Source organism: Gossypium raimondii, chromosome 12 (assembly GCF_025698545.1).
Source record: "Gossypium raimondii isolate GPD5lz chromosome 12, ASM2569854v1, whole genome shotgun sequence".
Classification (NCBI taxonomy): Eukaryota; Viridiplantae; Streptophyta; class Magnoliopsida; order Malvales; family Malvaceae; genus Gossypium; species Gossypium raimondii.
Genome location: NC_068576.1, coordinates 21,484,153 through 21,506,305, shown reverse-complemented (window position 1 = coordinate 21,506,305; position 22,153 = coordinate 21,484,153). Strand labels below are relative to the sequence as shown.

General features: G+C 32.9%; 2 protein-coding genes across 7 annotated transcripts; one reads left to right on the top strand and one right to left on the bottom strand.

The window, feature by feature from the left end:
- Positions 1-2,421: 2,421 nt before the first annotated feature.
- On the top strand, positions 2,422-5,569 carry LOC105763527 (ras-related protein RABH1e). 2 transcript variants are annotated; one of them, XM_052624685.1, is made up of 6 exons: positions 2,422-2,740; positions 3,146-3,216; positions 3,734-3,826; positions 4,423-4,554; positions 4,701-4,791; positions 5,160-5,569. In XM_052624685.1, the coding sequence occupies exons 1-6, from the start codon at positions 2,624-2,626 to the stop codon at positions 5,301-5,303; spliced, it is 648 nt and encodes a 215-aa protein (XP_052480645.1). In that variant the 5' UTR covers positions 2,422-2,623; the 3' UTR covers positions 5,304-5,569. The 2 variants fall into 2 exon arrangements, with proteins under 2 accessions (XP_052480645.1, XP_012437218.1); XM_012581764.2 differs by having other exon boundaries at positions 2,423-2,740; positions 3,734-3,822; positions 4,443-4,554.
- Positions 5,570-11,894: 6,325 nt separating this feature from the next.
- Positions 11,895-17,240, bottom strand: LOC105763526 (uncharacterized). Of its 5 annotated transcripts, none has more exons than XR_008191725.1 (8): positions 17,093-17,240; positions 16,071-16,185; positions 14,902-14,972; positions 13,827-14,111; positions 13,601-13,643; positions 12,613-12,718; positions 12,220-12,308; positions 11,895-12,106 (listed from the first exon to the last, which is right to left on the bottom strand). XR_008191725.1 is itself a non-coding variant. In XM_012581763.2 (7 exons), the coding sequence occupies exons 1-7, from the start codon at positions 17,114-17,116 to the stop codon at positions 12,055-12,057; spliced, it is 696 nt and encodes a 231-aa protein (XP_012437217.1). In that variant the 5' UTR covers positions 17,117-17,240; the 3' UTR covers positions 11,895-12,054. The 5 variants fall into 5 exon arrangements, 3 of the variants coding, with proteins under 3 accessions (XP_012437217.1, XP_052480733.1, XP_052480734.1); XR_008191726.1 differs by having other exon boundaries at positions 11,963-12,106; positions 13,605-13,643; XM_012581763.2 differs by lacking the exon at positions 12,220-12,308.
- Positions 17,241-22,153: the final 4,913 nt, after the last annotated feature.

The following is a 22,153-nucleotide window of genomic DNA, read 5'->3' as shown; positions in this document are numbered from 1 at the left end:
AGAATAAACAAGAAAAGTCAACGTTCAACTTTGATTACAACCTAATAAATCATGAAAGATTGGAAAGAATATTGTTTATGCATTTATACGAAAAGGGATATATTTATATTCATGCAAAATAATATTTTAATATATCAAATATATAGTTAAATATTTTAAATTGTATAATTTATATTTATAGAAAATAAAATATGATAATTGAATTGATAGAGTATACAGCATATAAAGAAGTTATACAAATGTATAAAATTAATTTTGTTTTACAGGTGGAATGAATAAATAAATAATTAACTATATTATTATTTAAGCTCTTAATTGAATTGGTGTCATCTTCAACTAGGTCATTAAGATTCTAACTCGGTTATGGGAATTATGGAAATGTTATTCGTAATTAAAATAAGTTATATTATTCAGAGTATTTTAAATTTTTTAAATAAAATATACATATTGTGAGATTTGAATTTAAAGCAATTGCACGAGTAAAACCTTTAATTTATCACTCAACTAAAGTTTCATTTTAATATTTTATACATTTTAATTTTATTATGCATACTTTATTACTTACATCAACTATATATCTAAACTTATTATGTAAGCCATTGATGGACACTAATTCAATTTGAAAAATTACGAAAATATCATTTCGTAATTAAACCAATTCAATTTTGACAAAAATCAATAAAAGTATGTATATGTAGTATTTTAATGGGCGCCAATTACATTAATAAAACCTTAAATCTATCTTTTAACTAGAGCTTTATTTTAATATCTTTTATATACATTTTATTTTAATATGCACAATTTATTATTTCCATTAGTTCTTCTTCTTCTTCTTCATGTAAAATTTTTTTATTGAATTGGTGTCACCTATAATTGGGTCCAAACTCATATATTAAATTACCAAAAGATTATTATTTTAACAACACAATAAATATTAATTTAAGAGTTTCATCATTTTATATAAATTTTTTTAAAAAAATCATGCTTACGAAGGGTTTGAATCAAAACTCCAAATATAATCTCACACTTTAACATTTCAACTAAAGTAACATTTAGTTTTTATATCAATTCCTAATAAATTTATCATATAATTATTTTTACCCACATTATAGATATACTATAATCTTATTAATAATGTCGTTTATTGAGTTGATGTAAGTCAACTTGATATCAAGACCAACTCAAGAAATATGACAATGCCATGATAAACAATTGGAGTGTATTCAATATTCTTAATATGATGTATTTACCTATTTAAATTTCTTTTACTCATGATTTAAACTATATTTTTATTTTAATTTCATACATATTGCATATGTGTTATTATTGGTTTCAAATTTTTTTATTTCATTATTTATTTTATGTTATTTATAAACGCACACATGTGTTCTAAATACGTAGTTTCCACACATTGGGGGCTGGCAGGGCCCTGGGCCCCCTAAACTGGAAAATTTTCCAAAGCCATTTATAATTTATAAACTTTTAAATTAGTAATAGTAAAATTATACTTTGGCCTCCCAAGAATGATAAAAATTCAATTTAATCCTTTAAAATTTATAAAGATATATACTATTAAAATAATAAAATTACATTTTTATTATAGTAAAATATATAATTTAATTCTGATACTAAAATAATTTTGTGACTCCGCCACTGGATAGATATGGTTTTGAAATCTACTTTTTATGTGTCATTGTTTTGTGACGGTTTTACAAACTTTTGTTGCTTTTATTTCAACAACCAAAACAAACAAACATAGAAACTGTAGAGAATAATGAAAAATAAAATAATTTTACAAGTTTTATCATAAATGAAAAGAGGAGGGTGACTAGATTAATAAAAGAGTAAGATGTTATTTGATAAATTATAAAATGAAGTATTAAAAGATCAAAGTGTTAAAATTTTAGCATTGAATTTTACAAATATTGAATTTATATTAAAAATAGTTTGATAAATTAATAAAATAATTACAAAATATAATTATGTTGAATATTGATTTTTAAAAATAATTTATTTGAATTAATTGTAGTTCTTCCTCTCTAATTAAAGTTTTGGTGATGTTATTGAAAGAATAAGGTTAAAATATGTTTCAAATTTTTGTATTTTGTATATTTAAAATTTAAAATTTTTATATTTTTAAATTTTCATATTTTAAAATTAAGGTGTAATTATTATTTATGATTAATTTTTTATTAAATTTATTAATGTGACATTTTAAAATAAAAAACATTCACTTGGTCATGATGAATAAATTCAAAATATAAAGAAATATTTTTTTTAAATAAAAATAATGAGACTAAATTATAAATGTATAAAACTTCATAGATCATATTTTAATAATAAAAAAAAGGGTGAAATTGGAAAGTGAGAAGCGGTCCAAAGATTTTCACAAAGGCGTCATCGTCATAGTTGGCGGTTTCTCGTGCCCTCTATTTATGGAAGGGATTAAACTCAACCTTTCCTTTCATTTTCTTCTGTCTCTTTGAATATTTCCATTTCCATCCAAATAATAATAACGATAATAAACATAATTTCAATTTTTCTTCATTGCAGAATCAGATCTGCAACTCTCTGTTTATAATTTTTTCTAAAAAAAAGTAGAGTGAAGAAATTTGAAAAAAAAATGGCGACAGTCTCTCCTTTGGCGAAATACAAGCTGGTATTCTTAGGCGATCAATCCATCGGCAAAACCAGCATTATCACCCGCTTCATGTACGACAAATTCGACACCACTTACCAGGTAAACTTTTTCCACCATTTCCACCTTATGTTTTTTTAGATTCGATGAACATTTCACCATTTCTTCAACTCCTCTGCTTCTTATATATTATTTGAATTTGATTTCCGTTTTTCGACTTATTCATCTCTCTGTTTGGAATCTTAATCTCCTACTTGACATCGTCTTTGCTTGTTTTGTTGATCTCGAGCAGAATGATCTTTGCTATACTGTTCGATTCTCCATGATAGCCTATCGCAGATCCTTTTTTTGTTTATTTAAATAATCAGTTTGGATTTTTTTTTTTTGGTACGATGATTATTTCTAGTAATTGAATTTGAACTTTACTTCTATCACATCGAGTGAATACTGGAATTGAGGGAATGTTTATATGTATATTTTTCTTGAATGATTGCTATATAAATGCAGGCCACCATTGGAATTGATTTTTTATCAAAAACAATGTATCTTGAAGATCGAACGGTTCGTTTGCAGCTTTGGTAATACAGTTTCTTCCTTTTTCATTGGATCTTGGATAACTATGTTCAACATTTTCTTTATTAGTTCTAGTTCCATTGCTAGATTGTATGTTCAATACACATGCAATCAAGCATATATTTTGTGAACTTAAGGTGTTGATTGTTTAAATTTTAGACTACAAAAGCTTACTTTTGTTGTAAGGCAGTTTTAATTTGTTGTCGCTGAAGGAGCTTTAAATTTGTGGGTAATTGTCATTACAATGAGAAAACAAGAAGCCGTATTTGCTTGATGAATCCCTAGCATTTCCTCTTCATGCGGTTGACAACTTTTAGAAACCGAAAGTAAATCATTTCTGCTACGTACTTCCATCCTCTTATAGTAAACTATCAAAAGCCATCCATGCCAAAGTGTGGTTTGGCAATTGAGAAAAGCATAACATGCAAATTAATCTAAATTTCTTGGTTTTCACGAGTTATATTCTCTTCAAATTTTCATTTGTCTCGTCTCCGTTTGAGTTTTTATCTTATAATTTCACAGGGATACTGCTGGGCAGGAGAGGTTTAGGAGTCTTATTCCGAGTTATATCAGAGATTCTTCTGTTGCAGTAATTGTCTATGATGTAGCTAGTGAGTATGAGCTTACCCGAGTGGCTTTTGTTTTCTTCCTTTTCATTAGATGAGAGACTATAATGGAAATCTTTTACTGGCTGTGATGTTGTCCCAACTTTTTATTTTTCTAAAATATTTTTGTTTGGTATATACTCTAAATATGGTAGGTATATATATGTATATATATATATATATATTCAAAATGGATGTCTAACATGAACAGAGAGATATGTCTATGGATCTAAAGATAGATATATTTGAAAGTAACTGTATACTACACGTCCATTTCCAATACCGGAAAAGAATTCTATGAAACAAGGCTGTCACATCATCTGTATCTCTTTTTCAATAGTTTTATGCCATATTAGCATTTTCATCTTGAATTTCAGCATTTTCATCCTGAAAAAAATTAAATCCAAATTAAAATCCTTAAATTCAGGATAAAATTACTGATGTGGCATAAAATTATTAGAAAGGGATAATATCCCTGTTTCATACAATCCTTTCTCTTCCAATACCCTAATTTGAATTGCATAAGTTGACTCCCTGTGATAATTTTGAATTGCATAAGTTGACTCCCTGTGATAACCATACTGATCTTATTGGCATATATGTTAGCCCCAATTATATCCTTGCAGATAGGCAATCATTTTTGAACACCTCCAAATGGATGGAGGAGGTACGCACAGAACGAGGCAGTGATGTCATTATTGTTCTTGTTGGGAACAAAACTGATCTAGTTGATAAAAGGTCCGTGATTCAATATCAAGACTTAAACCGCAGGGAGTTTCTTAAACATTGTTAATATAATATGTCATTCAGGTCTAGACTTAAACCACAGGGAGTTTCTTAAACAGTCTTAAACAGTCGATTTATACGCTTTGGTGCTTAAACAGGCAGGTCTCTATAGAGGAAGGAGATAGCAAAGCTCGTGAATTAGGAGTCATGTTTATAGAAACCAGTGCAAAAGCGGGATTCAATATCAAGGTGCAAAAAGAAAAACACTACTTGATATAAACCGATAATCATAACCGAGTAATTTCGTTGATGTCTGATTAAAGTCGATGTAGTCAAGGTGGTGGCCTAAGTTCCTTTAGAGAATGAACTGAAATAGTTCTTCAAGACATACTCCGATCATTATTTATTTTTACCCGACCTTTTGATGCAATGTGTTAAGTGGTCAAAAGTCTGACGTGATCCTTAACACACCTAACTTAGGCCACCTTGACATCACTAAGATTTTGTAGACAAAATTTGTTTGCTTGTTAATGTTGAACTGCTGCTTCCCATAGAATACTTGATTGCCCTTGGTTTGTTAAAAAATCATGTTGATTGTTATAAATATGAAAATGCAGCCTCTATTCCGGAAAATCGCGGCTGCCTTACCGGGGATGGAAAGACTTTCTTCAACAAAACAAGACGACATGGTGGATGTGAACTTGAAATCCACCGTCAATTCTTCCCAGATAGAGCAACAAGGAGGTGGTTGTGCATGTTAAAGACAAATATGTAGAAAAAAGAAGCATTCAAACATGGTTTTATTTCAACCACCAAATACAAAGGTAAACGAAGAACAGAATCCCTCAATTTAAAAAAAATAAATTTCAGGAATCTAGTCCTTGATTTTGATAGTAGTTTATGGAAGTAATGTATCGTAGAAATTAGAGTTAAAATATATTTTCCAGTATTTTATTGATCTCAGGAAATTACTTCTAGGATTGACATTTGGAGATCTTTAATGCTTATACTGATTCTTTCATTAGAATTTCCTACCCTCCATAATCAAAATGGAAGTATTGTTTCTGAATGATGACTTGCATTACTCAAATATTAAAGACAGGTTTGGTATTTATTGAATTCATTTCCGCTTTTTTACCCTAATAATGTAAGTACATTATAAATTATTTAAGAAAATAGGCAAAATAAATAGTGCTCACAATTGGTGCTACCGATGTGTCAGGCTCCCTCAAATTCTTAATCATCATTACAAGTTATATAAAAAACAATATTTTTTGATGTTGTCATTGTGTTAGGCAGTATTGTTATGTATTTTTTTAAAAAGTCCACAAAAAATACGAGTATTCCGGGTTTATATATTTTAATAGTGTCTCGTATGTGTTAGGCTTTACTGGAAGTAAACTTTTTTTTTGGTTGGTTTTTGTAAAAACTATTTGAAAAGGAGAAAAAAATGGGTCTACTAAATCTTTGTATGGTATCGTCGCCGACGACAACAATGGGCTTGTCGATGATTTTCAGTTCCAAGATTATATTTTGGATTATTTGACTGACAGTGGTGGGGGATGCATCGATTCAACTTTACATCGTCGGAGTTTCTAGATTCTCCAACTGTGTTTTACAGGTGAATATGAGAATTTTTTTTATTTTTTTTGGGCTTTATTTTTTTTTAAATAAGAAAGGGTGATAATGGTGCATGAAATATAATTTTCTATTTGAAAAATAGTTATATGGAAAGAAAACTATAAAAGACTATAATGAAAATAACAAACTTTATTGGAAAGGAAATTAATTGTAAACATATTTCTTTAAAAGAGCTCAAGAAAAGAGAAAGAACTAACTGTGGCGTAGAAAAATTTTAAATTTTAATTTTAAAATAATTTTGGCTGACAAAAAGAAAAAAATTTACTGTAACTCTTTAAATAAAAATAATAATTGCAGGCAAGCTTCAAGAGAAATGTCAAATAATTAATTATTTCTCTTTCCTTTAATTGTGCTGCAGCCAACTCTTAAAATTTAAAATTAATTATGACAAGCTTCATGAGAAAAGAAATTAATTTCCGAACATCGTTGGGGAGACACTCATCAATCTTTGGCACGGATCTAAACTTTGGTGGCCAGTACTTGTCGAGGCTTGAGCATAACCCCAATTTGGACACTCGGGCTCGACATTCAATCAATGTGTTTAATTTTAACTTCGACACTAGGTCGATGTCATGGGGCGAAAGCAGTTATACGGGGGGATCATTGATGTACACTGACATCAAACCGGTTCATTTTTTTATGGGCACATAGGGTTACAAGAGAATCAATGACCTAATCCTTTCAACGAGGATCGATGAGGGTACGTCTAACTCCTTACTTGAAGGTGATAATGAAGGTGCAGATGAGGAAAAAAATACGATCGGGGAAGAAAATGCGGTCAATGAAGAAGGGTGGCTGTGGAAGATACAGGTGAGGAAGAAGGGCAGCAGATGCAGTTGATGGGGAGGAGCCAGATGTTCGTACAACTATCTGTGGCAATGGTGTCTGGTATTGGATCGGTATGTACTAAGTTTTAAAACTAATGTGGAAATGCACCCAACGTACTTCGACGATGAATTGGTCGCCTAAATTCCATAAAGATAAGGAACAACATGGATATTCAGGAGAGGGATAGTAAACAGAGATTATGCGCGTACTGTAGAAACCCAGGGCATACGAAGACAATATGTTCTTTGTACAGGGATACAGTAGGGCCTTAATGTCGATAGGATTATTTTCTTCCAAATAATATTGCGAATGTAGTACTTCCTTTATTCAGGAAATTGAAATTTGTTATGTATTGTTAACTTACGCATAACTCATATTACACAGAAATGAAGACAAATGTAATGTTCGAATGAAATTATTTATTTATTTATTTACTTTTGTATATATTTACATTACAATATTAAGAACAACAAAAATACATCAACTGTGTCGTTGGGGAGATTTTGTGCCGCAAGGCGGTGGACGACGGTCGTGTGGAGGATTTTTGCCTACAGCCAGAGGTGCAACCGGAGGTACATCCAGAGGTGTATCCAGAGGTGAGGGCCTGTAGACTTCCTCTTTATCATCATAGTCGCTGGGACTCTCACCTACCAATGCCCCATGGCGTTTGTCTTAGGGTTCACCAACGTCATCCTCGTCCTACATAATCGATGACTGCGTAGTCCTAGCCTCTTATCATGTATCCGATACTCTAGCAAGCAATGGTTGCATCGATGACCCACCTTGGTAAAACAGTGATGCGAACGATGTTTAGGTCACTATAGGCGAGTAACCATAAGGTGCCCCAAATTCTAGGTACGTCAGTATTGTTTTGGGCATTGACATCGAGTGCTGCATGGGCATCTGCATCAGTGTCGAGTGCTGCATGGGCATCTACATTGGAATCGTCATCGGTAGCGGTGCATGCCTTGACATCTGGCCTAGCATCTAGGTCGGTAAGGGGTGAAGTATGTGGGGGACATCGGTGTAGGGAAATATCTACCTACGGGAACAGAAGAATCGACCATTTTGTAATGGTGGTTCATAGTGCAGTGGTACTTGTGAAAAAATATGGGGTTAGTGAAATGAACCGAAATAAGTGGAGTAAATTGACCTGTATATTGCGTAGACATAGGCGGCGCTTCTTCTACCTGGGCCGATGAGGATCCCGTCGTGCAACCACGCCCCCTCCTATGTTGCTGTTGTGGCGGTTGTCATTGTTTCTTGCGCCGAATTTACCTTCTCTTTTACTCCAGGGATAGCGGATATGACTTGGCAACGAGTTTGAATTATGGCAGGTACTCGACATCTGACGCCGTGTCCGCTGAGAAAAATGGTTCGCAGATAGGTAAGGATTGCATCCTACGCTCTTAAGCCTCAATGACTCCTCATGCGTTGTGTCACGGGGTTAGATCTTTTGTCTCGCGATCCGTGCGGCCTTAGACAATTCGTTTGTACCAAACTCACCTAAGTCAGCTTCAACACCACAAGTAAGGATTCCTTTAGAATTCCTCCAAGGCACCAATTTGTATAGTGGAAGTAATTTATGCCAAAGAAGCCACAAAAGAACAACAGAAAGCCACAGAAAAAAATGCACGAGAGATGTTTGAATAAATGCTCTCCAAGAATTCTATTACTCTTAAGAATTCAAATTATAATGGATGATTTACAAGTGAGGGGGAGGCTCTCTATTTATAGTTGAACTCCCCCAAAACCTACGGTCTGGATTAAGTTACATCAACGAACGAGATTAGCCTTATCCCTTAAATCATGGGATTTACAAGATACAATATCTAATCAAATCTAACCTTTACAAGATATGATTCCTATCAATCTTCTAAGATTAGTTCTCATATTTACTAAGGTAGCCTATGTTGCCATGTCTTCATCATTGGGCCACCCAAGCTTCAATCTGACATGTTTCTCCAATTGTTCTTTGAATCGGGCCAGTTTTCGTGGGCTAAACAATCCTCATCTAATTGATAGACCTTTATGGGGTGCATCTTGTGCCATGGTCATGGCTTTGCACTTTGGCTTGTGACAGCTGCACTCAATTATCGTATTTCTTCCCCCGCATGTCCACATTGCGCAGTCCTTCAGGTCTTGCGATAATGGCGGGATTCGTTGCCTCCACTTGAACTGTCGCAACACCTGGTCCAATTCGTACATTTCTACCGTCTCGTATACTACTAATGACACCTTGGCGTCCCACATCTCTCGATTGGCCAACACTTTCAGAGGGATGCAAGATATGATATCAGTGTTGGCGTACGACATCCATTCAAACTGAAAAGTAAAATTATAAATATTGTTATGTACAAAAAAAATTTTACGAATCATTGCGTAATTAATATAGGTTCAAAAGAATAAGTAACTAACCTCGTTTCCGAGCATTGGTCTAACAACAGCCTAAAATCTTCCAACTCCTCGGGCAGTCCCACGTAACTCGACCCATGGTTCCACCTGTACAAGCAATATGTTAGTCAAAGCGTATAATAAAAAAAATTATTATACAAACTACGTATTTATTAATAAATGATGTTTACCTCATCAACAATGGGAACATGTATTGGTCGGTCACTCTGGGATGTAGAAATGGTAGTCGCCACCAGGCCCACAATTGCAGCAGGAGAAGACAACCATTGATCAACATCATATTCGGTACTGTGGCCCGACACATCTCTCAGTATAACGTAGACAAGACGGTCGATCCCCAACTTAGTGTTATGCATTCATTGAAGTCCGTTAGATGTAGTAGCCACCTTACGTGCACCAAATTTTGAGATTTATCAGGCATTAAAATGTCCCCGATTAACCTCATGATGGATGCTCGGGCGAATTGTTCTACGACCTCCTCCATTCTGTCTTTAGGGAGGTTGTTGAAATTATTTTCCAACCAGTTGATTGATATTCGACCACCTTAAAACTTGTCCGGAACCTTTCCTAACTTTGCTCTGAGAGGTCCACTTTAATCGGAACGATCCCTGATCCCGTGATAACTGGCCTATCCACTGGCAGACCAAGTTGGAGCGCTACATCCTCCAGTGCGATTGTACACTCGTCGCTTGGAAGGTGGAAAGTATGTGTTTCGGGCCTTTATCTTTCCACTAACGAGTTGATTAGTGTAAGATCAAGTTTGCAGCCCCTAGTCATACGAGACGCATGCAAGAATCCAACCTCTTGCAAGCGGCCACAAATTTCAGAGAACACATGTTTTCCCATATTATGAATGAAGCCTTCCAAAACATGATCATCCGCCTATTTATACAATAAAAAAAATTCAAATTAAAAAAAAAAGAAATTTAAATTTAACATAACTGAAAATAACAAAATTTAAAATTTCTTCTTACCATTATAGCTTGGGCAACGTAAATATGCTTGTCGTCAAAGCGAATTAGAGAGGCAGTCATTCGTGAGAAATTGATTTGAAACGATATAATTAAAATATATATATTTAAATAAAAATATCGAAAAATTTAAAACGAGAGAGTTGAGAGAAGGATGTGAATGAAAAAAAAAATTTGGGGGTGTATTTATAGGGTAAATTTTTTTTTACCATTGGGGGTTTTAATTTTTTTTACCGTTGGCGCAACAATATTTAAAAAGCCATTGCTTTTTACCGTTGGAGGAAAGCACGTCCAACTGGACGCATTTTCCTTTTCTCTCTCCTAAAATTGGTCTATTTCCCTAAATAAAAATCGCCCAAAGGCCTAATTAAAAAAAAATCGGCATTTAAGCCTAATTAAGCCCTATCACCCTCCCTTAAACAAAAAAAATAAAGTCAATTTATTTTTCATTCTCATCTTCACCAGTAAAACATAATCCGGGAACCGAGAAACTCTAGCAATGCAAAGTCGAATCAATGTATCCCCCATCGGCCAAATAATCTGAAACATGGTATTGGAACTGAAAATCATTGACAAATCCACCATTGTCGTCGACGGTGGCACCATGCAAAGATTTAGTAAACCCATTTTTTCCCGCCTTTTTTTTCCTTTTCAGATATTTTTTACAAAAACCAACAAAAAAGATCCACTTCCGGTGCTGCTTGACATGTCGGCAATACCATTAAAAAATATTTTTTTAAACCCGAAATACTCGTATTTCTTACGGGTATTTTTAAAAAATATATATCGGTGGCGACACAAAAAAATTTATTATTTTTTAAATAACTTGTAATGATGGCTGAATGGTTAGAGAAAAATTTTGAAGGTGCTGCCTGACACGTCGACGACATCAACTGCACACCATTCATTTTACCTATTTTCGTAAATAACTTGTAGTGTGCCTATTTTGATAATTAATTTTTTTTTCCACATTACTGGGGTAAAAAAGCCTTTCATTTGGGCTCATAATTGCAATTATGCCAATTAAATTGATTTATGTTTTCCTATTGGTTTTTAAATTATTTTTGTTTCCACAAAAAAAAATAAACTTTTTAATTCCACTTTAAAAATGGTCAATTTTTGTAATACAATGCATTAATCATAATATATATTGCAAAATCAATATAAAACTAATCGTTGTTACCCAAAAATTGACCAGAAATTAGATACAAAATAAAGATTCCTTGCCTGAGAAAATGTTGAGTTGTGTAAAATGTTTGTTTTGTCCAGGAACCAAGTTCATCGGTGCCCTTTGATAGCGACTAACAGCCATCCTCAACCACTAACATCTTAACTTTTAAACTAGTGTATTTGTAAGCAAGCATGTTTTATTTTTAATTTCTTTTATAAAATAAAACATTTTACAGATGAACTCATGAATATGTCTATGAATAAAGCTTTTAATTATTTGTGAATAGGTTGAATTATATGTTGATTTAAATTTATGAACAAATTCAATTAATTCGAATCACCATTTTTTCTTAAAAAGAAAAACCTCAACGAACACAAACCCAACAAAAAAAAGCTCAGGAACACGTTAATCATATTTACAGAGGAAAGCTAACATAAAGCAGCAGTTGTTAAAGAAAAACAAGATAAGAGGACATGGTTGAACCCATCAATTGTTTGTGAGCGTCAGATAAATCAAAATCAATGTCCCCACACTTGACCTGAACACAAGAAGATAGGATAAGTCAATTATTTGAAAGAGAAGACCATAAAAAGTTGGACCTCCGTTACTATGATTACCATGTTAGTACTAAGAAACATTATGATTGCTTACCAACCAACGTCCATTAATATCATCCACCCAATCAAGAAGATGAGTACACATTCATTCATTTCAGAAGACGCATCTTTGTTTGCTCAAATCTGTCATGGTAAGTTGCTAGCTAAGTTATTTGCTTGAGCTCAATGCTAGGTTTCTTAGGGTTTTACTCATGAATTTTTAAAGTAGACTGACTAAACAAAATCCTCCAAGCTATCATTATATTTTAGATTCCCATCTCTTCTTGCATCAATGCTTTCTATTTTTATTAATTACTATATTTTTGTAGGCATAACCTTACTACTTATCACAGAAATATTTCGTCTCACTAAATGAAACTACCAATTAATGAAAACAATTGTAGTCTGAAAGTAAATAGTTAAATTTGCTAAAATTTGTAGAGCTTACAAGATTGAGAAAAGCAGGACTATTTTCCTCGAGTCAAATGACGCGGCTCGTTTATACCTCCTCCATCTGTTCGTAGCTGCATCATGAACCCTCTCGGTTGATTTGTCTGTCAAAATATAACTCAATTGAAGTCATAAAACCAAATCGGCATGGCCTGAGTAAGGCGTAGCCGATGGAATTAATAAGAATTAAACAGTTACAAAAATAATGCAGAGAATAGATAGTAGACAAGTCCGAAAACAAGTATAAAAATCACATATAAAGATGAAGTTTACTGATCTGGAACAGTAATATAATAGAGTTAAATCTTCAAAGACTCTTGATGTCCAAGTATCAATCACGGACCTGTTCTCATTTGTCACTTCACTGAAATTATACATGTCAAATGAAGTTACTTTGTCTACTTAAAATCTTCTTGAGGGTGAATGTTGGGGCAGGCGCCACAAGAGGATTAAGATTTTTTCCAACTCAAATATTTTTGTTAGTTATTACGAATCTCATTCAATTTGTTAAAAATGCAAATTTAGATCTCGAAACACCACATCAAATGATATACACAAAACATTATAAACCCGAAGCACTTTATACAGTTTCTATTCATTCAAATGTCAGGATTAAGATTTTTTCCAACTCAAATATTTTTGTTAGTTATTACGAATCTCATTCAATTTGTTAAAAATGCAAATTTAGATCTCGAAACACCACATCAAATGATATACACAAAACATTATAAACCCGAAGCACTTTATACAGTTTCTATTCATTCAAATGTTCTCTTGTTTCTTGTTTAAAAGAAGCAGCCAGCCATAGCTATGACAAAGAATGCAACCATGGCCAAATCATCAAAGCGGTAAATAAATCCACAGAATTTGGGAGGCATATGGAAATTATTGTTATCTATAATAGGTAATGGGATATTCTTATAAACCTTTCAGAGTAAGTTTAGTGCAATTAACCCATTAAAACTCAAAGCTGAGTTAAAACTCACCTACAGTTATGCTTGCTTGTCTCTGCAACACCTTCTGCAAATGCTGTAATTCATTGAGATCTAACGTTAGAGTCAAGAGTGAAGAAGAAACAATGTACCAATAACTAAGGAAGGAAAATCAGCAACACTTGATAATTAAATAAACAATTCTCATTTCCGACACTGTACGTATGATCTACATTTTACTAAATACGCTTGATATATATAGATAGGAGATCAAACATACCGTCACTACGCCTTCACTTTTCAAATTTCCAACAGTTTCATCACTGAATTCAAATATGTCAGGAGTCTCTTTCTCGATGTTTATATCCAGAAAGCAAGGTGAATAAGCATCTTCTCTGTCCACTTTCAAATCAATGCAGTTCTGGCAACTCAATTGCGCATCCAAACACATCTGGTTTTTAGATGAAAAGGGAACTTCTAGGAGGCTCAAAAATGTTAACCGTGTACAGTTTGGACTCATGTTTCCTTCCTCAGGCAACACAGAAAAGCTATAGGCATCCGAGACCTGCACAACGAAATGGTTAATAAATAGGAGGCAACTCAATTAATTTCCAGATTCTCATTTTGAAGGAATTTATTTACAAGAAAGAGCATAAAGTTAGAACTAACTTTCAAACAGAGATTAAGAGATAGCAAACATTAGACTAACAAAAATGGAAGCCACAAAGGAAATTACAAGACAATAAAAAGTTCTCAAAGCATTAAATCTAATGGGACGTGACAGAATTTGATGTAACACCTGGACCATCCTGAGGTCATCTCAAATGGGTCAGCGGTTGTGTACTTTGAGTTCCATGTTGAGTAAATTTTCACTTCTAGAAACGAACACATCTACTTGAAAGAAAATGGAGAAGGATTTCAGGAGACCATGCTGACCTGATTCTTAGGGAGATCAGCATTCCCTCAAAAGGGTCAAATTGCAGGATTTTAGAAGAATAATGTACCCTCTTTAACTTTTACAGAAGAAACTGAAGCAGTAGCAAATTTACTAAACAATACCATTCTATATTTGGAAAACAGGTTTTAAGCATGTTTTTGGAGATATAAACATGTAACATTTCTATTATGCCAGTGGCTTTAGAGCAAATCTAGTATTGGATTACAGCCTTAATTTACATTAACAACATTGCAAGTTGCTATAAAGAAAAGATATGATTGGTTAAATGCATCTCAGATTAATCAACTGAGCAAGTGATTTTTTTAAAAAAGCCACTAAGATCAAGACGATTGAATGACTGGATCAGATTTACAGGGGAGGAGAAAAGGACTGGAGCAGATGACAGAAATGAACTTACATGTGAAGTGTTTAAGCTGCTTTTTTCTCTTACTGGAAATGAAGCCTCCTCAATTAGGATAGGCAAGACATCTGAAATTAACGCATTAAACATGCTTATAAAAAAAATGTGTTTATCAAAGTATAGACATTGATTAATACTCGTGTTACTCAAACTTGGGTGTGAATGTTGGATAGGGGCATGAAATGCGTCCAATTGTAAAGTATAGGACTTGGATTCACATAGGAAAATTGTGGATTTTGGGGGTTTATATGGACCTAGGCTCTCCAACTACAATAGCTAGCTTTTGGGGTGTTGTTCTCCAAAGGTCCATATCAATTGGTATCAAAGCCAACCATCATGTCTCTCAGTTGCAACCATGTGGCACAACTAGCGACATGGGAATTGCATCGCCTGAGGCTAGATGGTAGTGCAAAACCAGACTGCATAACACGGATGGTGATGTCAACATTGCAGCGTTTGCTCAGGACCAGAAAAAATTAACTAACGCAAAGTTAACTCATGACCCAAATGGTGACGCTGGAATTGCAATGATCACCTAGGGTTAGATTAAGCTAGTGCAAAGTCAACCTGCATTGGCAACAAGATTATAGTGCACGACAATTGATTTGTCTCCAACTGCAAGGTATGCAACTTGGATTTCATTGTAGGTGGGTATATGGACCTAGACTCTTCAACCTCAATAGCTAGCTTTTGGAATGTGATTATCCAAATGTTCATTTCAGGTTGCCTCCAACATGGCAATGATAAAATCTTTTCATGTATTTGCGGATTTGGAGAGCCCTATCTTCATATCCATGTCCGAATATGTGTTGGACATGAGTGTTTAACACAGATGCTTCAAGAATAAAACATGAAGAGTTGAAGAAACATAGAAAAGCGTTCAATCACATGCTTCGTTGTTGGAGGTTTATATGGACCTAGGCTCTTCAACCTCAATAGCTAGCTTTTGGAGTGTGGTTCTCCAAATGTTCATTTCAGGTTGCCTATAACATGGCAATGTTAAAGTTTTTTCATGTATTTGGGGATCCCTTGAGAGCCCTATCTTCACATCCATGTCTGGTTATGTGTTGGATATGAGTGTTTAAATTAACACAGATGCTTAAAGAAAAAAAATGAAAAGTTGGAGAAACATAGAATAGTACTTTTTCTGATGTGAATATCCTTACCAAGAGAACAATGCTGGTTGGTCTCATCAAAGCTTGGCTTAATCAACTCAAAGCATGAAATGTCGACAGGTAAATTGGTGCTTCCATCCACTATCCCTGATAAGAATGGTTTTTCCTGCAATTAATCATGATTTAAAATAAAGCATAGCAATATAATCTTTGATAGAGTCAGAGAGAAGCACACACAGACGATATACCGATATTGAAAACAATTATTCTTTTCCATTTTTTTTCCCTTTTAGGTTCTTTTAATCACTAAAAGAACGAACTAGTGACAAGTTAAATGTGAGAGCGATATAAATCTAGATTTTTTTTCTAGGTCAACGCTGATTTTCTAACTATCTACAGATTCATACGGCTGACATTTTACCATTAGATTTAGTGGAAAAAGAAAAGAAAATTTACTTTTAATTGTAGAAATGAAGAATTTATATATATATATATATATATATATATATATATATAAGGTTTGAAATAAAACTAGGCAATGGAAGAAAGTCTTAAGTCATAAACAGAACTTGAAATAGGAACCAGGCAATCCAAGAAAGTCTAATTCATCACTGTCATAAAAATATTTAATTAAAAAAAAAACAATTCTATTTGGCCAAGAAACTGAAGAAAATGCAAGAAACTAGAAGTAAAAATGTCTTTCTCATTCTACATTTTCTCAGCAACCAAACAGGAAACCAAATATTTAAAAAAAATAAAAAATGAAATGGAATGTAGATTAGACCATAATGGCCATGGAATTTCAGCTAATCATATTCTAAATAAGAGAGAAAAAGAGAAGAGACAAAAATGAAATGCAATTCCTGTGCTTCCCAATAAAAGGAAAAAAATGCAAGAAAATTTGAAGTTAAAATACTAAATTTGTTCTCATTTAAAAAAAAAAAAAGGTCGACACATAATCCAAAATTAGAAGTTTTATTTCCCAAAGCATCTCCATTTCATCACAGAAAAAAGATAAGAATCAAATGCTATACATTAAAAAAAAAACAAAAAAAGAAGAAGCAAAAACTCACCTCCACGATCGTTTTAGCGGCCATTGCACCAAAGAGGGAGCGAAATTATTGAGAAATATTTCAAAAAATAAAAGAGAAAATGAACGTTAAAAGAGTACATAGGAAGGGAGGAGAAAGGATGGGCGCAATTTGGCAGATAAAAAGGCTCCTGATTACGATGACAACAAAAATCTTCTCTTCTGTTCTTTTACTTTTTTATTTTGACGAAAATGCCCTTCCTATTTTTACTGATATCCTAATTAGTCTTTTCCTTTTTAACTATTTAGTCCTTGCATTATTCTCCTTTATTATTATTATTTTGATATCTAAACATTTTTTCTTGATTTTTAGACTTAAACTTTGCTCCATTATCCATTTGGCACCTAAAAGTTAAAAAGGGAATTTTTTCTTCAATGAGAATGTGCCACGTCATTAATGACATGGAACGTTGACCATGATGTGGTTGTTAGAACTGTAAAAACAAAATCTGATATAAAAATTTATTAATCAGGATCTATCATGTCAAATCATCAAGGATAAATCAAGAAAAAAACTAGATACGAAAGCGTACCTAAATCCATCGCTTTCTTGAAATTTTCGGATATTATGGTTTTGATCTTTCAAATTAGCACACAAATAATTCAATGAAGGCGACCCTCTCTTTTCTAAGGATGAGATGTTAGAAAAGTTACATATGTGTAATTTGGGGACCATAGCCCTAATATATAACTTTTGCACATTAACCATAATTTCTATTCAGTCCATCATCAATTAGAAATTAGTTACTAGAGTATCTACACATATTTGGCTCATACATTATTTAATAACTAAAGCCTAATAAACCTTAACCAAATTAGATCATTTTAATTTGAGCTAATATTTTATGATAGTAAATAATAACATGTAATTATGCTTATTATATATGTGATGTTCATATTTTTTCAACAATCTCCCACTTGGACCACATATATATAGATTACCTTATAATTACATGTCATTATATAAGCCTATGAGCACAAAACCTTACTATCATATCCAAAAGGTATTCCGAACAATCTTGTCCATTAATTATGTTAACATAGAATCAATGCGACTTTTGTTACATATATCGTAACTAAATCCATCCCTAATCACATATATTAACATAACCAAATGTCATAGATTAATTATGTCTATGTAGCATGAAAATTACGTGCAATGTGAACCAAACATGCCTATTTCCAATTGGTCCTCCTTAACCTTAGTGAGATTAAATTTTACTAAAATCAGAGTGTAAATAAACTAAATAAACTTTATTTCTATAGAAAATATCTTTAATATCCATAAATTGAAATAACTAAAAAATGTGTCTATAACAAAAAAATATTTAAAATTACAAACTCCCACTAAAACTGAATATCCTGGAATGACATTACACCCATATGAGCAGTGTGCTCTTATAAAACCTTGGGTGTAGTCCCTTAGTAAGCAGGTCCGTAATCATGAAGTTTGTCTCAATATGCTTTATGGGCTCCTAACCACTCTGAACTTTTACTTTAACAACCAAGAACTTAAGTTTATGTGCTTTGACTTTGATGTGCTCCTATTGTTATTGGAATAAAGGACTACCAATTATTGTCACAATTTTCACCCTAGTGACAAAATTTTGCATCAATATTCCATCAAATTCAGAGTCTTTATACTTGATTATCTTTAACTTATCAGACCTCTGATATGTGAGCATGTACTTTTTTTCTTTAAAGATACCTCATAACTTATCGGCTACTATCCAATGGTCCATACTAGGGTTGCTTAAATGTTTGTCTAACATCCCAACAATGTACGCAATATTTAGACTTGTACATACTTGAGCATACATTATACTCTCAATAGTTGGTGCATAGGGAATCTTTTGTATTTTCGGTATTTCAAGGTTGCTTTTAGGGCATTGAGTAAGATTAAAATTTTCTCCTTTAGCAACAGGGGTGTCACTTGGTCTACAACCTAGCATGCCAAACCTTTTGAGTATTTTATCCATATAGCTCTTTGTGACAATCCAAGAATACCCCGCATCTTAATGTATCTGAATTCCTAAAACAAAAGCGGTGTTCACAATATCTTTCATCTCGAAATGCTTAGATAAAAACCTCTTGGTTTTGTGCAATAATCCTATATCATTAGTGGCAAGCAAAATATCATCGACATATAGAATTAGGAACATATACTTACTCCCACTGAATTTGTGATACACACAATCATTAACAATATTCATCTAAAAACTGAACGAGACAATTACTTGATGAAAAATAAACTTGTGGTACTATTGACGGGAAGCTTGTTTACGGACATAGATGGATTTTGTTAATTTGCAAACCATATTCTTTGGGTGATGATATATGCATGGAAGCGTTTGATGAAGAATCGATTGGAATAATATCAAAGTCATCCATGTCAATACTAATCGGATTGAAAGATGAGGAGAATTAAAGAAGAAATCCAATTGAAATTCCCGTTGGGCCTATGACTTGGGCTAGATCCAAGAAGCTCAAAGAGGTGATGTTAGGATTGATTCAATAAGTTCAGGCTGAGTATGAGAAGTCCAATTTCTATTGGACTCAAGATAACGATCCAATTCCATGTAATGTGTTGCATGTGACAGTTTGATTAGCTTGAACAAACTCTTCAATTTTTAATTATGTGTTTTGTTTGTTAAATGCATCTTTATTTAATGTTTTGCATTAATACATCTACATCTTTTAAAATGTGCATTATGTTTCTTGTTTATTGAATGCATCTTTAGTTAACGCTTTACATTAATACATTAGGATCCTTTAAGACCAGTATTATGTGTTTTCATAAGTCATGCATTAAATCATCTCATTCGTTAATTTACTTCAAGTATGGTTTAAGTTGCATGTTCATTTAATTTATGTGTATGAGTGTTATTAAATATGTTCATTTAATTTATGAGTGTTTGTTAAATGCATCTTTATTTAATGTTTTGCATTAATACAACTACATCTTTTAAAATGTGCATTATGTTTCTTGTTTATTGAATGCATCTTTAGTTAACGCTTTACATTAATACATTAGGATCCTTTAAGACCTGCATTATGTGTTTTCATAAGTCATGCATTAAATCATCTCATTTGTTAATTTACTTCAAGTATGGTTTAAGTTGCATGTTCATTTAATTTATGTGCATGAGTGTTATTAAATATGTTGTTTTTATGAGTGTTTTAAGTTATTGTTTAATCTTAAATATCTATTTTGCAAATGACTTTTCATATGATTAAAGACTCTTCAAGTTGGACGATTTCAAAGCTTTTTAAAGAACATTAAGGAGGCTGTTTAATGGACCAAAGGAGACTCTTCAAGTCTAAACGTTTTTAGAGTTTTAAACCTTCATCATGGTACCATTTAAGAGAATGTTACACAAGCTTTTATAATTTGGTTTCAAGGGAGCTGAAGGGACATCAATTAAACACATTAAGGATATATTAAGTCTTAATTAAGGAGAATTGACATGCCTTATCAACTACATCAGATTCCAATGAAGAGACTTGACTCATTGGTTTCCTTATAGGAGTTAAAAATGAAATTAGTGCTTGTAATAATACTAGTTAATGGCAGAATATGAAAAGTCTCACATAGGCATTTGAATAGTTACAAAAGTACCTGTAAATATTCTGTAAACAGAACTTTTAATGAATATTTTTGAGTTTTGTGTGAGAAATTTAGTTTTGTGTGAGAATTTTATACTTTGTTCTTGGTCTAACTTACCTGGACTTATCATGGTTCTCCTTATGGCGTCAAACCCTTTCTTTTTGAACTTATCACTTCTATTCTTTCTTTATTTTTTGAACATTGGTTCTTATTTTTCTAAATAGTGGGTCACAATTTACTTCTTCTTCTTCAAAGACTTGTTTGTTATTTCACTATATAAAAATTGGGTCACGATCATTTATATCGGTAGTCATTTTCTAAGTGTTTGATTCGTGCAAGTCATCCTTCCAAAACCTTCTTTGATATTTTTATTCAACTTATTTTCCATTACTCACAATTTTACTTTGAATACCAACTTGAAACGATACTAAAATTAGATGATTGGGAAATTCAGCATCGTGTAATTGAATTCACGAATATGAGCATGCATCATTTAGTATCAGAGTTATAGAAATCTAATCCATGTATCATATTAGAAGTTTCAAAATAGTAAAAAAAAATCGAAAAAATAACAATTTGAAGTTGAAAAAAATTGAAGTTGAAAAAAAAAATAGATTCATATCCTGGAGTATATCTTATATTTTCCAACAAGTTGTCTCACTACTGAAATCTTTTGATTAATTTTTTTTTAGCTTTTCTTTTCCTTTTTGAACCTATCCTACCATATCAACCGTTTGTTGCTAACCAACTGTTGCAAGTGTTCTTGAATCAGGTCCTAACTAGTTTGATCCAGATCTTAGAGAAGAACTTGAGTGAAAAAAGACACGAGTGGTGAGATTAAAAGAGTGAAAAAAAGCCAAACTAAGTGCAAACACGAGAGGAGTGATTTCTTTTCTTTTTTGAGAGAAAATTGTGAGGTTATTTGGTGAGGAATATTTCATTATTAACATTGTTTTGTGACTAATATAAATCATGTCAATGAGTCCTGTAAGGAATAATCCTAATGAAAGAGGGGGAGTTCCAAACTTGGCTTATCAAGTGCTGCTAAGGGAAATGGAATGCATGATGCAAAATCAATTGGAGCCCATCCAAGAGCAGCTTGATCAGTTAGAGGGGAGACCACAGCGGGGTCATTCACCTCCACAGCGAGCCCGTTTACAACCATAACGAGGAAGTTTACCTCCACAATGAGGCCGTTCACCTCCACTTCTAGACTGATCACCTCATGTTCCTAATGCTCAATGGCAACAAGCACCTATAAGAAATTACTGAGATGACTACTATGGAAATAGTAAAGTGGAAAGTGATCAAGTGTCAGAACGAAGTATGAGACGAAATGATCGTAGAAATCAAGAGCCAAGGGGGCGAGAGCAAGTTGATAACAATCTTGAAAATATTAAGGTGCATATTCCTTCATTCCAAGGAAGAACTGATCCT

Coding starts and splice junctions, on each gene's coding strand:
- LOC105763527 (XM_052624685.1), top strand. CDS start 2,624: ATGGCGACAGTCTCTCCTTTGGCGAAATACAAGCTGGTATTCTTAGGC. Junction 3,217..3,733: donor ACGGTTCGTTTGCAGCTTTG/GTAATACAGTTT, acceptor ATAATTTCACAG/GGATACTGCTGGGCAGGAGA. Junction 3,827..4,422: donor GTCTATGATGTAGCTAGTGA/GTATGAGCTTAC, acceptor CATATATGTTAG/CCCCAATTATATCCTTGCAG.
- LOC105763526 (XM_012581763.2), bottom strand. CDS start 17,116: ATGGCCGCTAAAACGATCGTGGAG. Junction 16,186..17,092: donor CCGCTAAAACGATCGTGGAG/GTGAGTTTTTGC, acceptor GATTAATTGCAG/GAAAAACCATTCTTATCAGG. Junction 14,973..16,070: donor CAACCAGCATTGTTCTCTTG/GTAAGGATATTC, acceptor CGTTAATTTCAG/ATGTCTTGCCTATCCTAATT.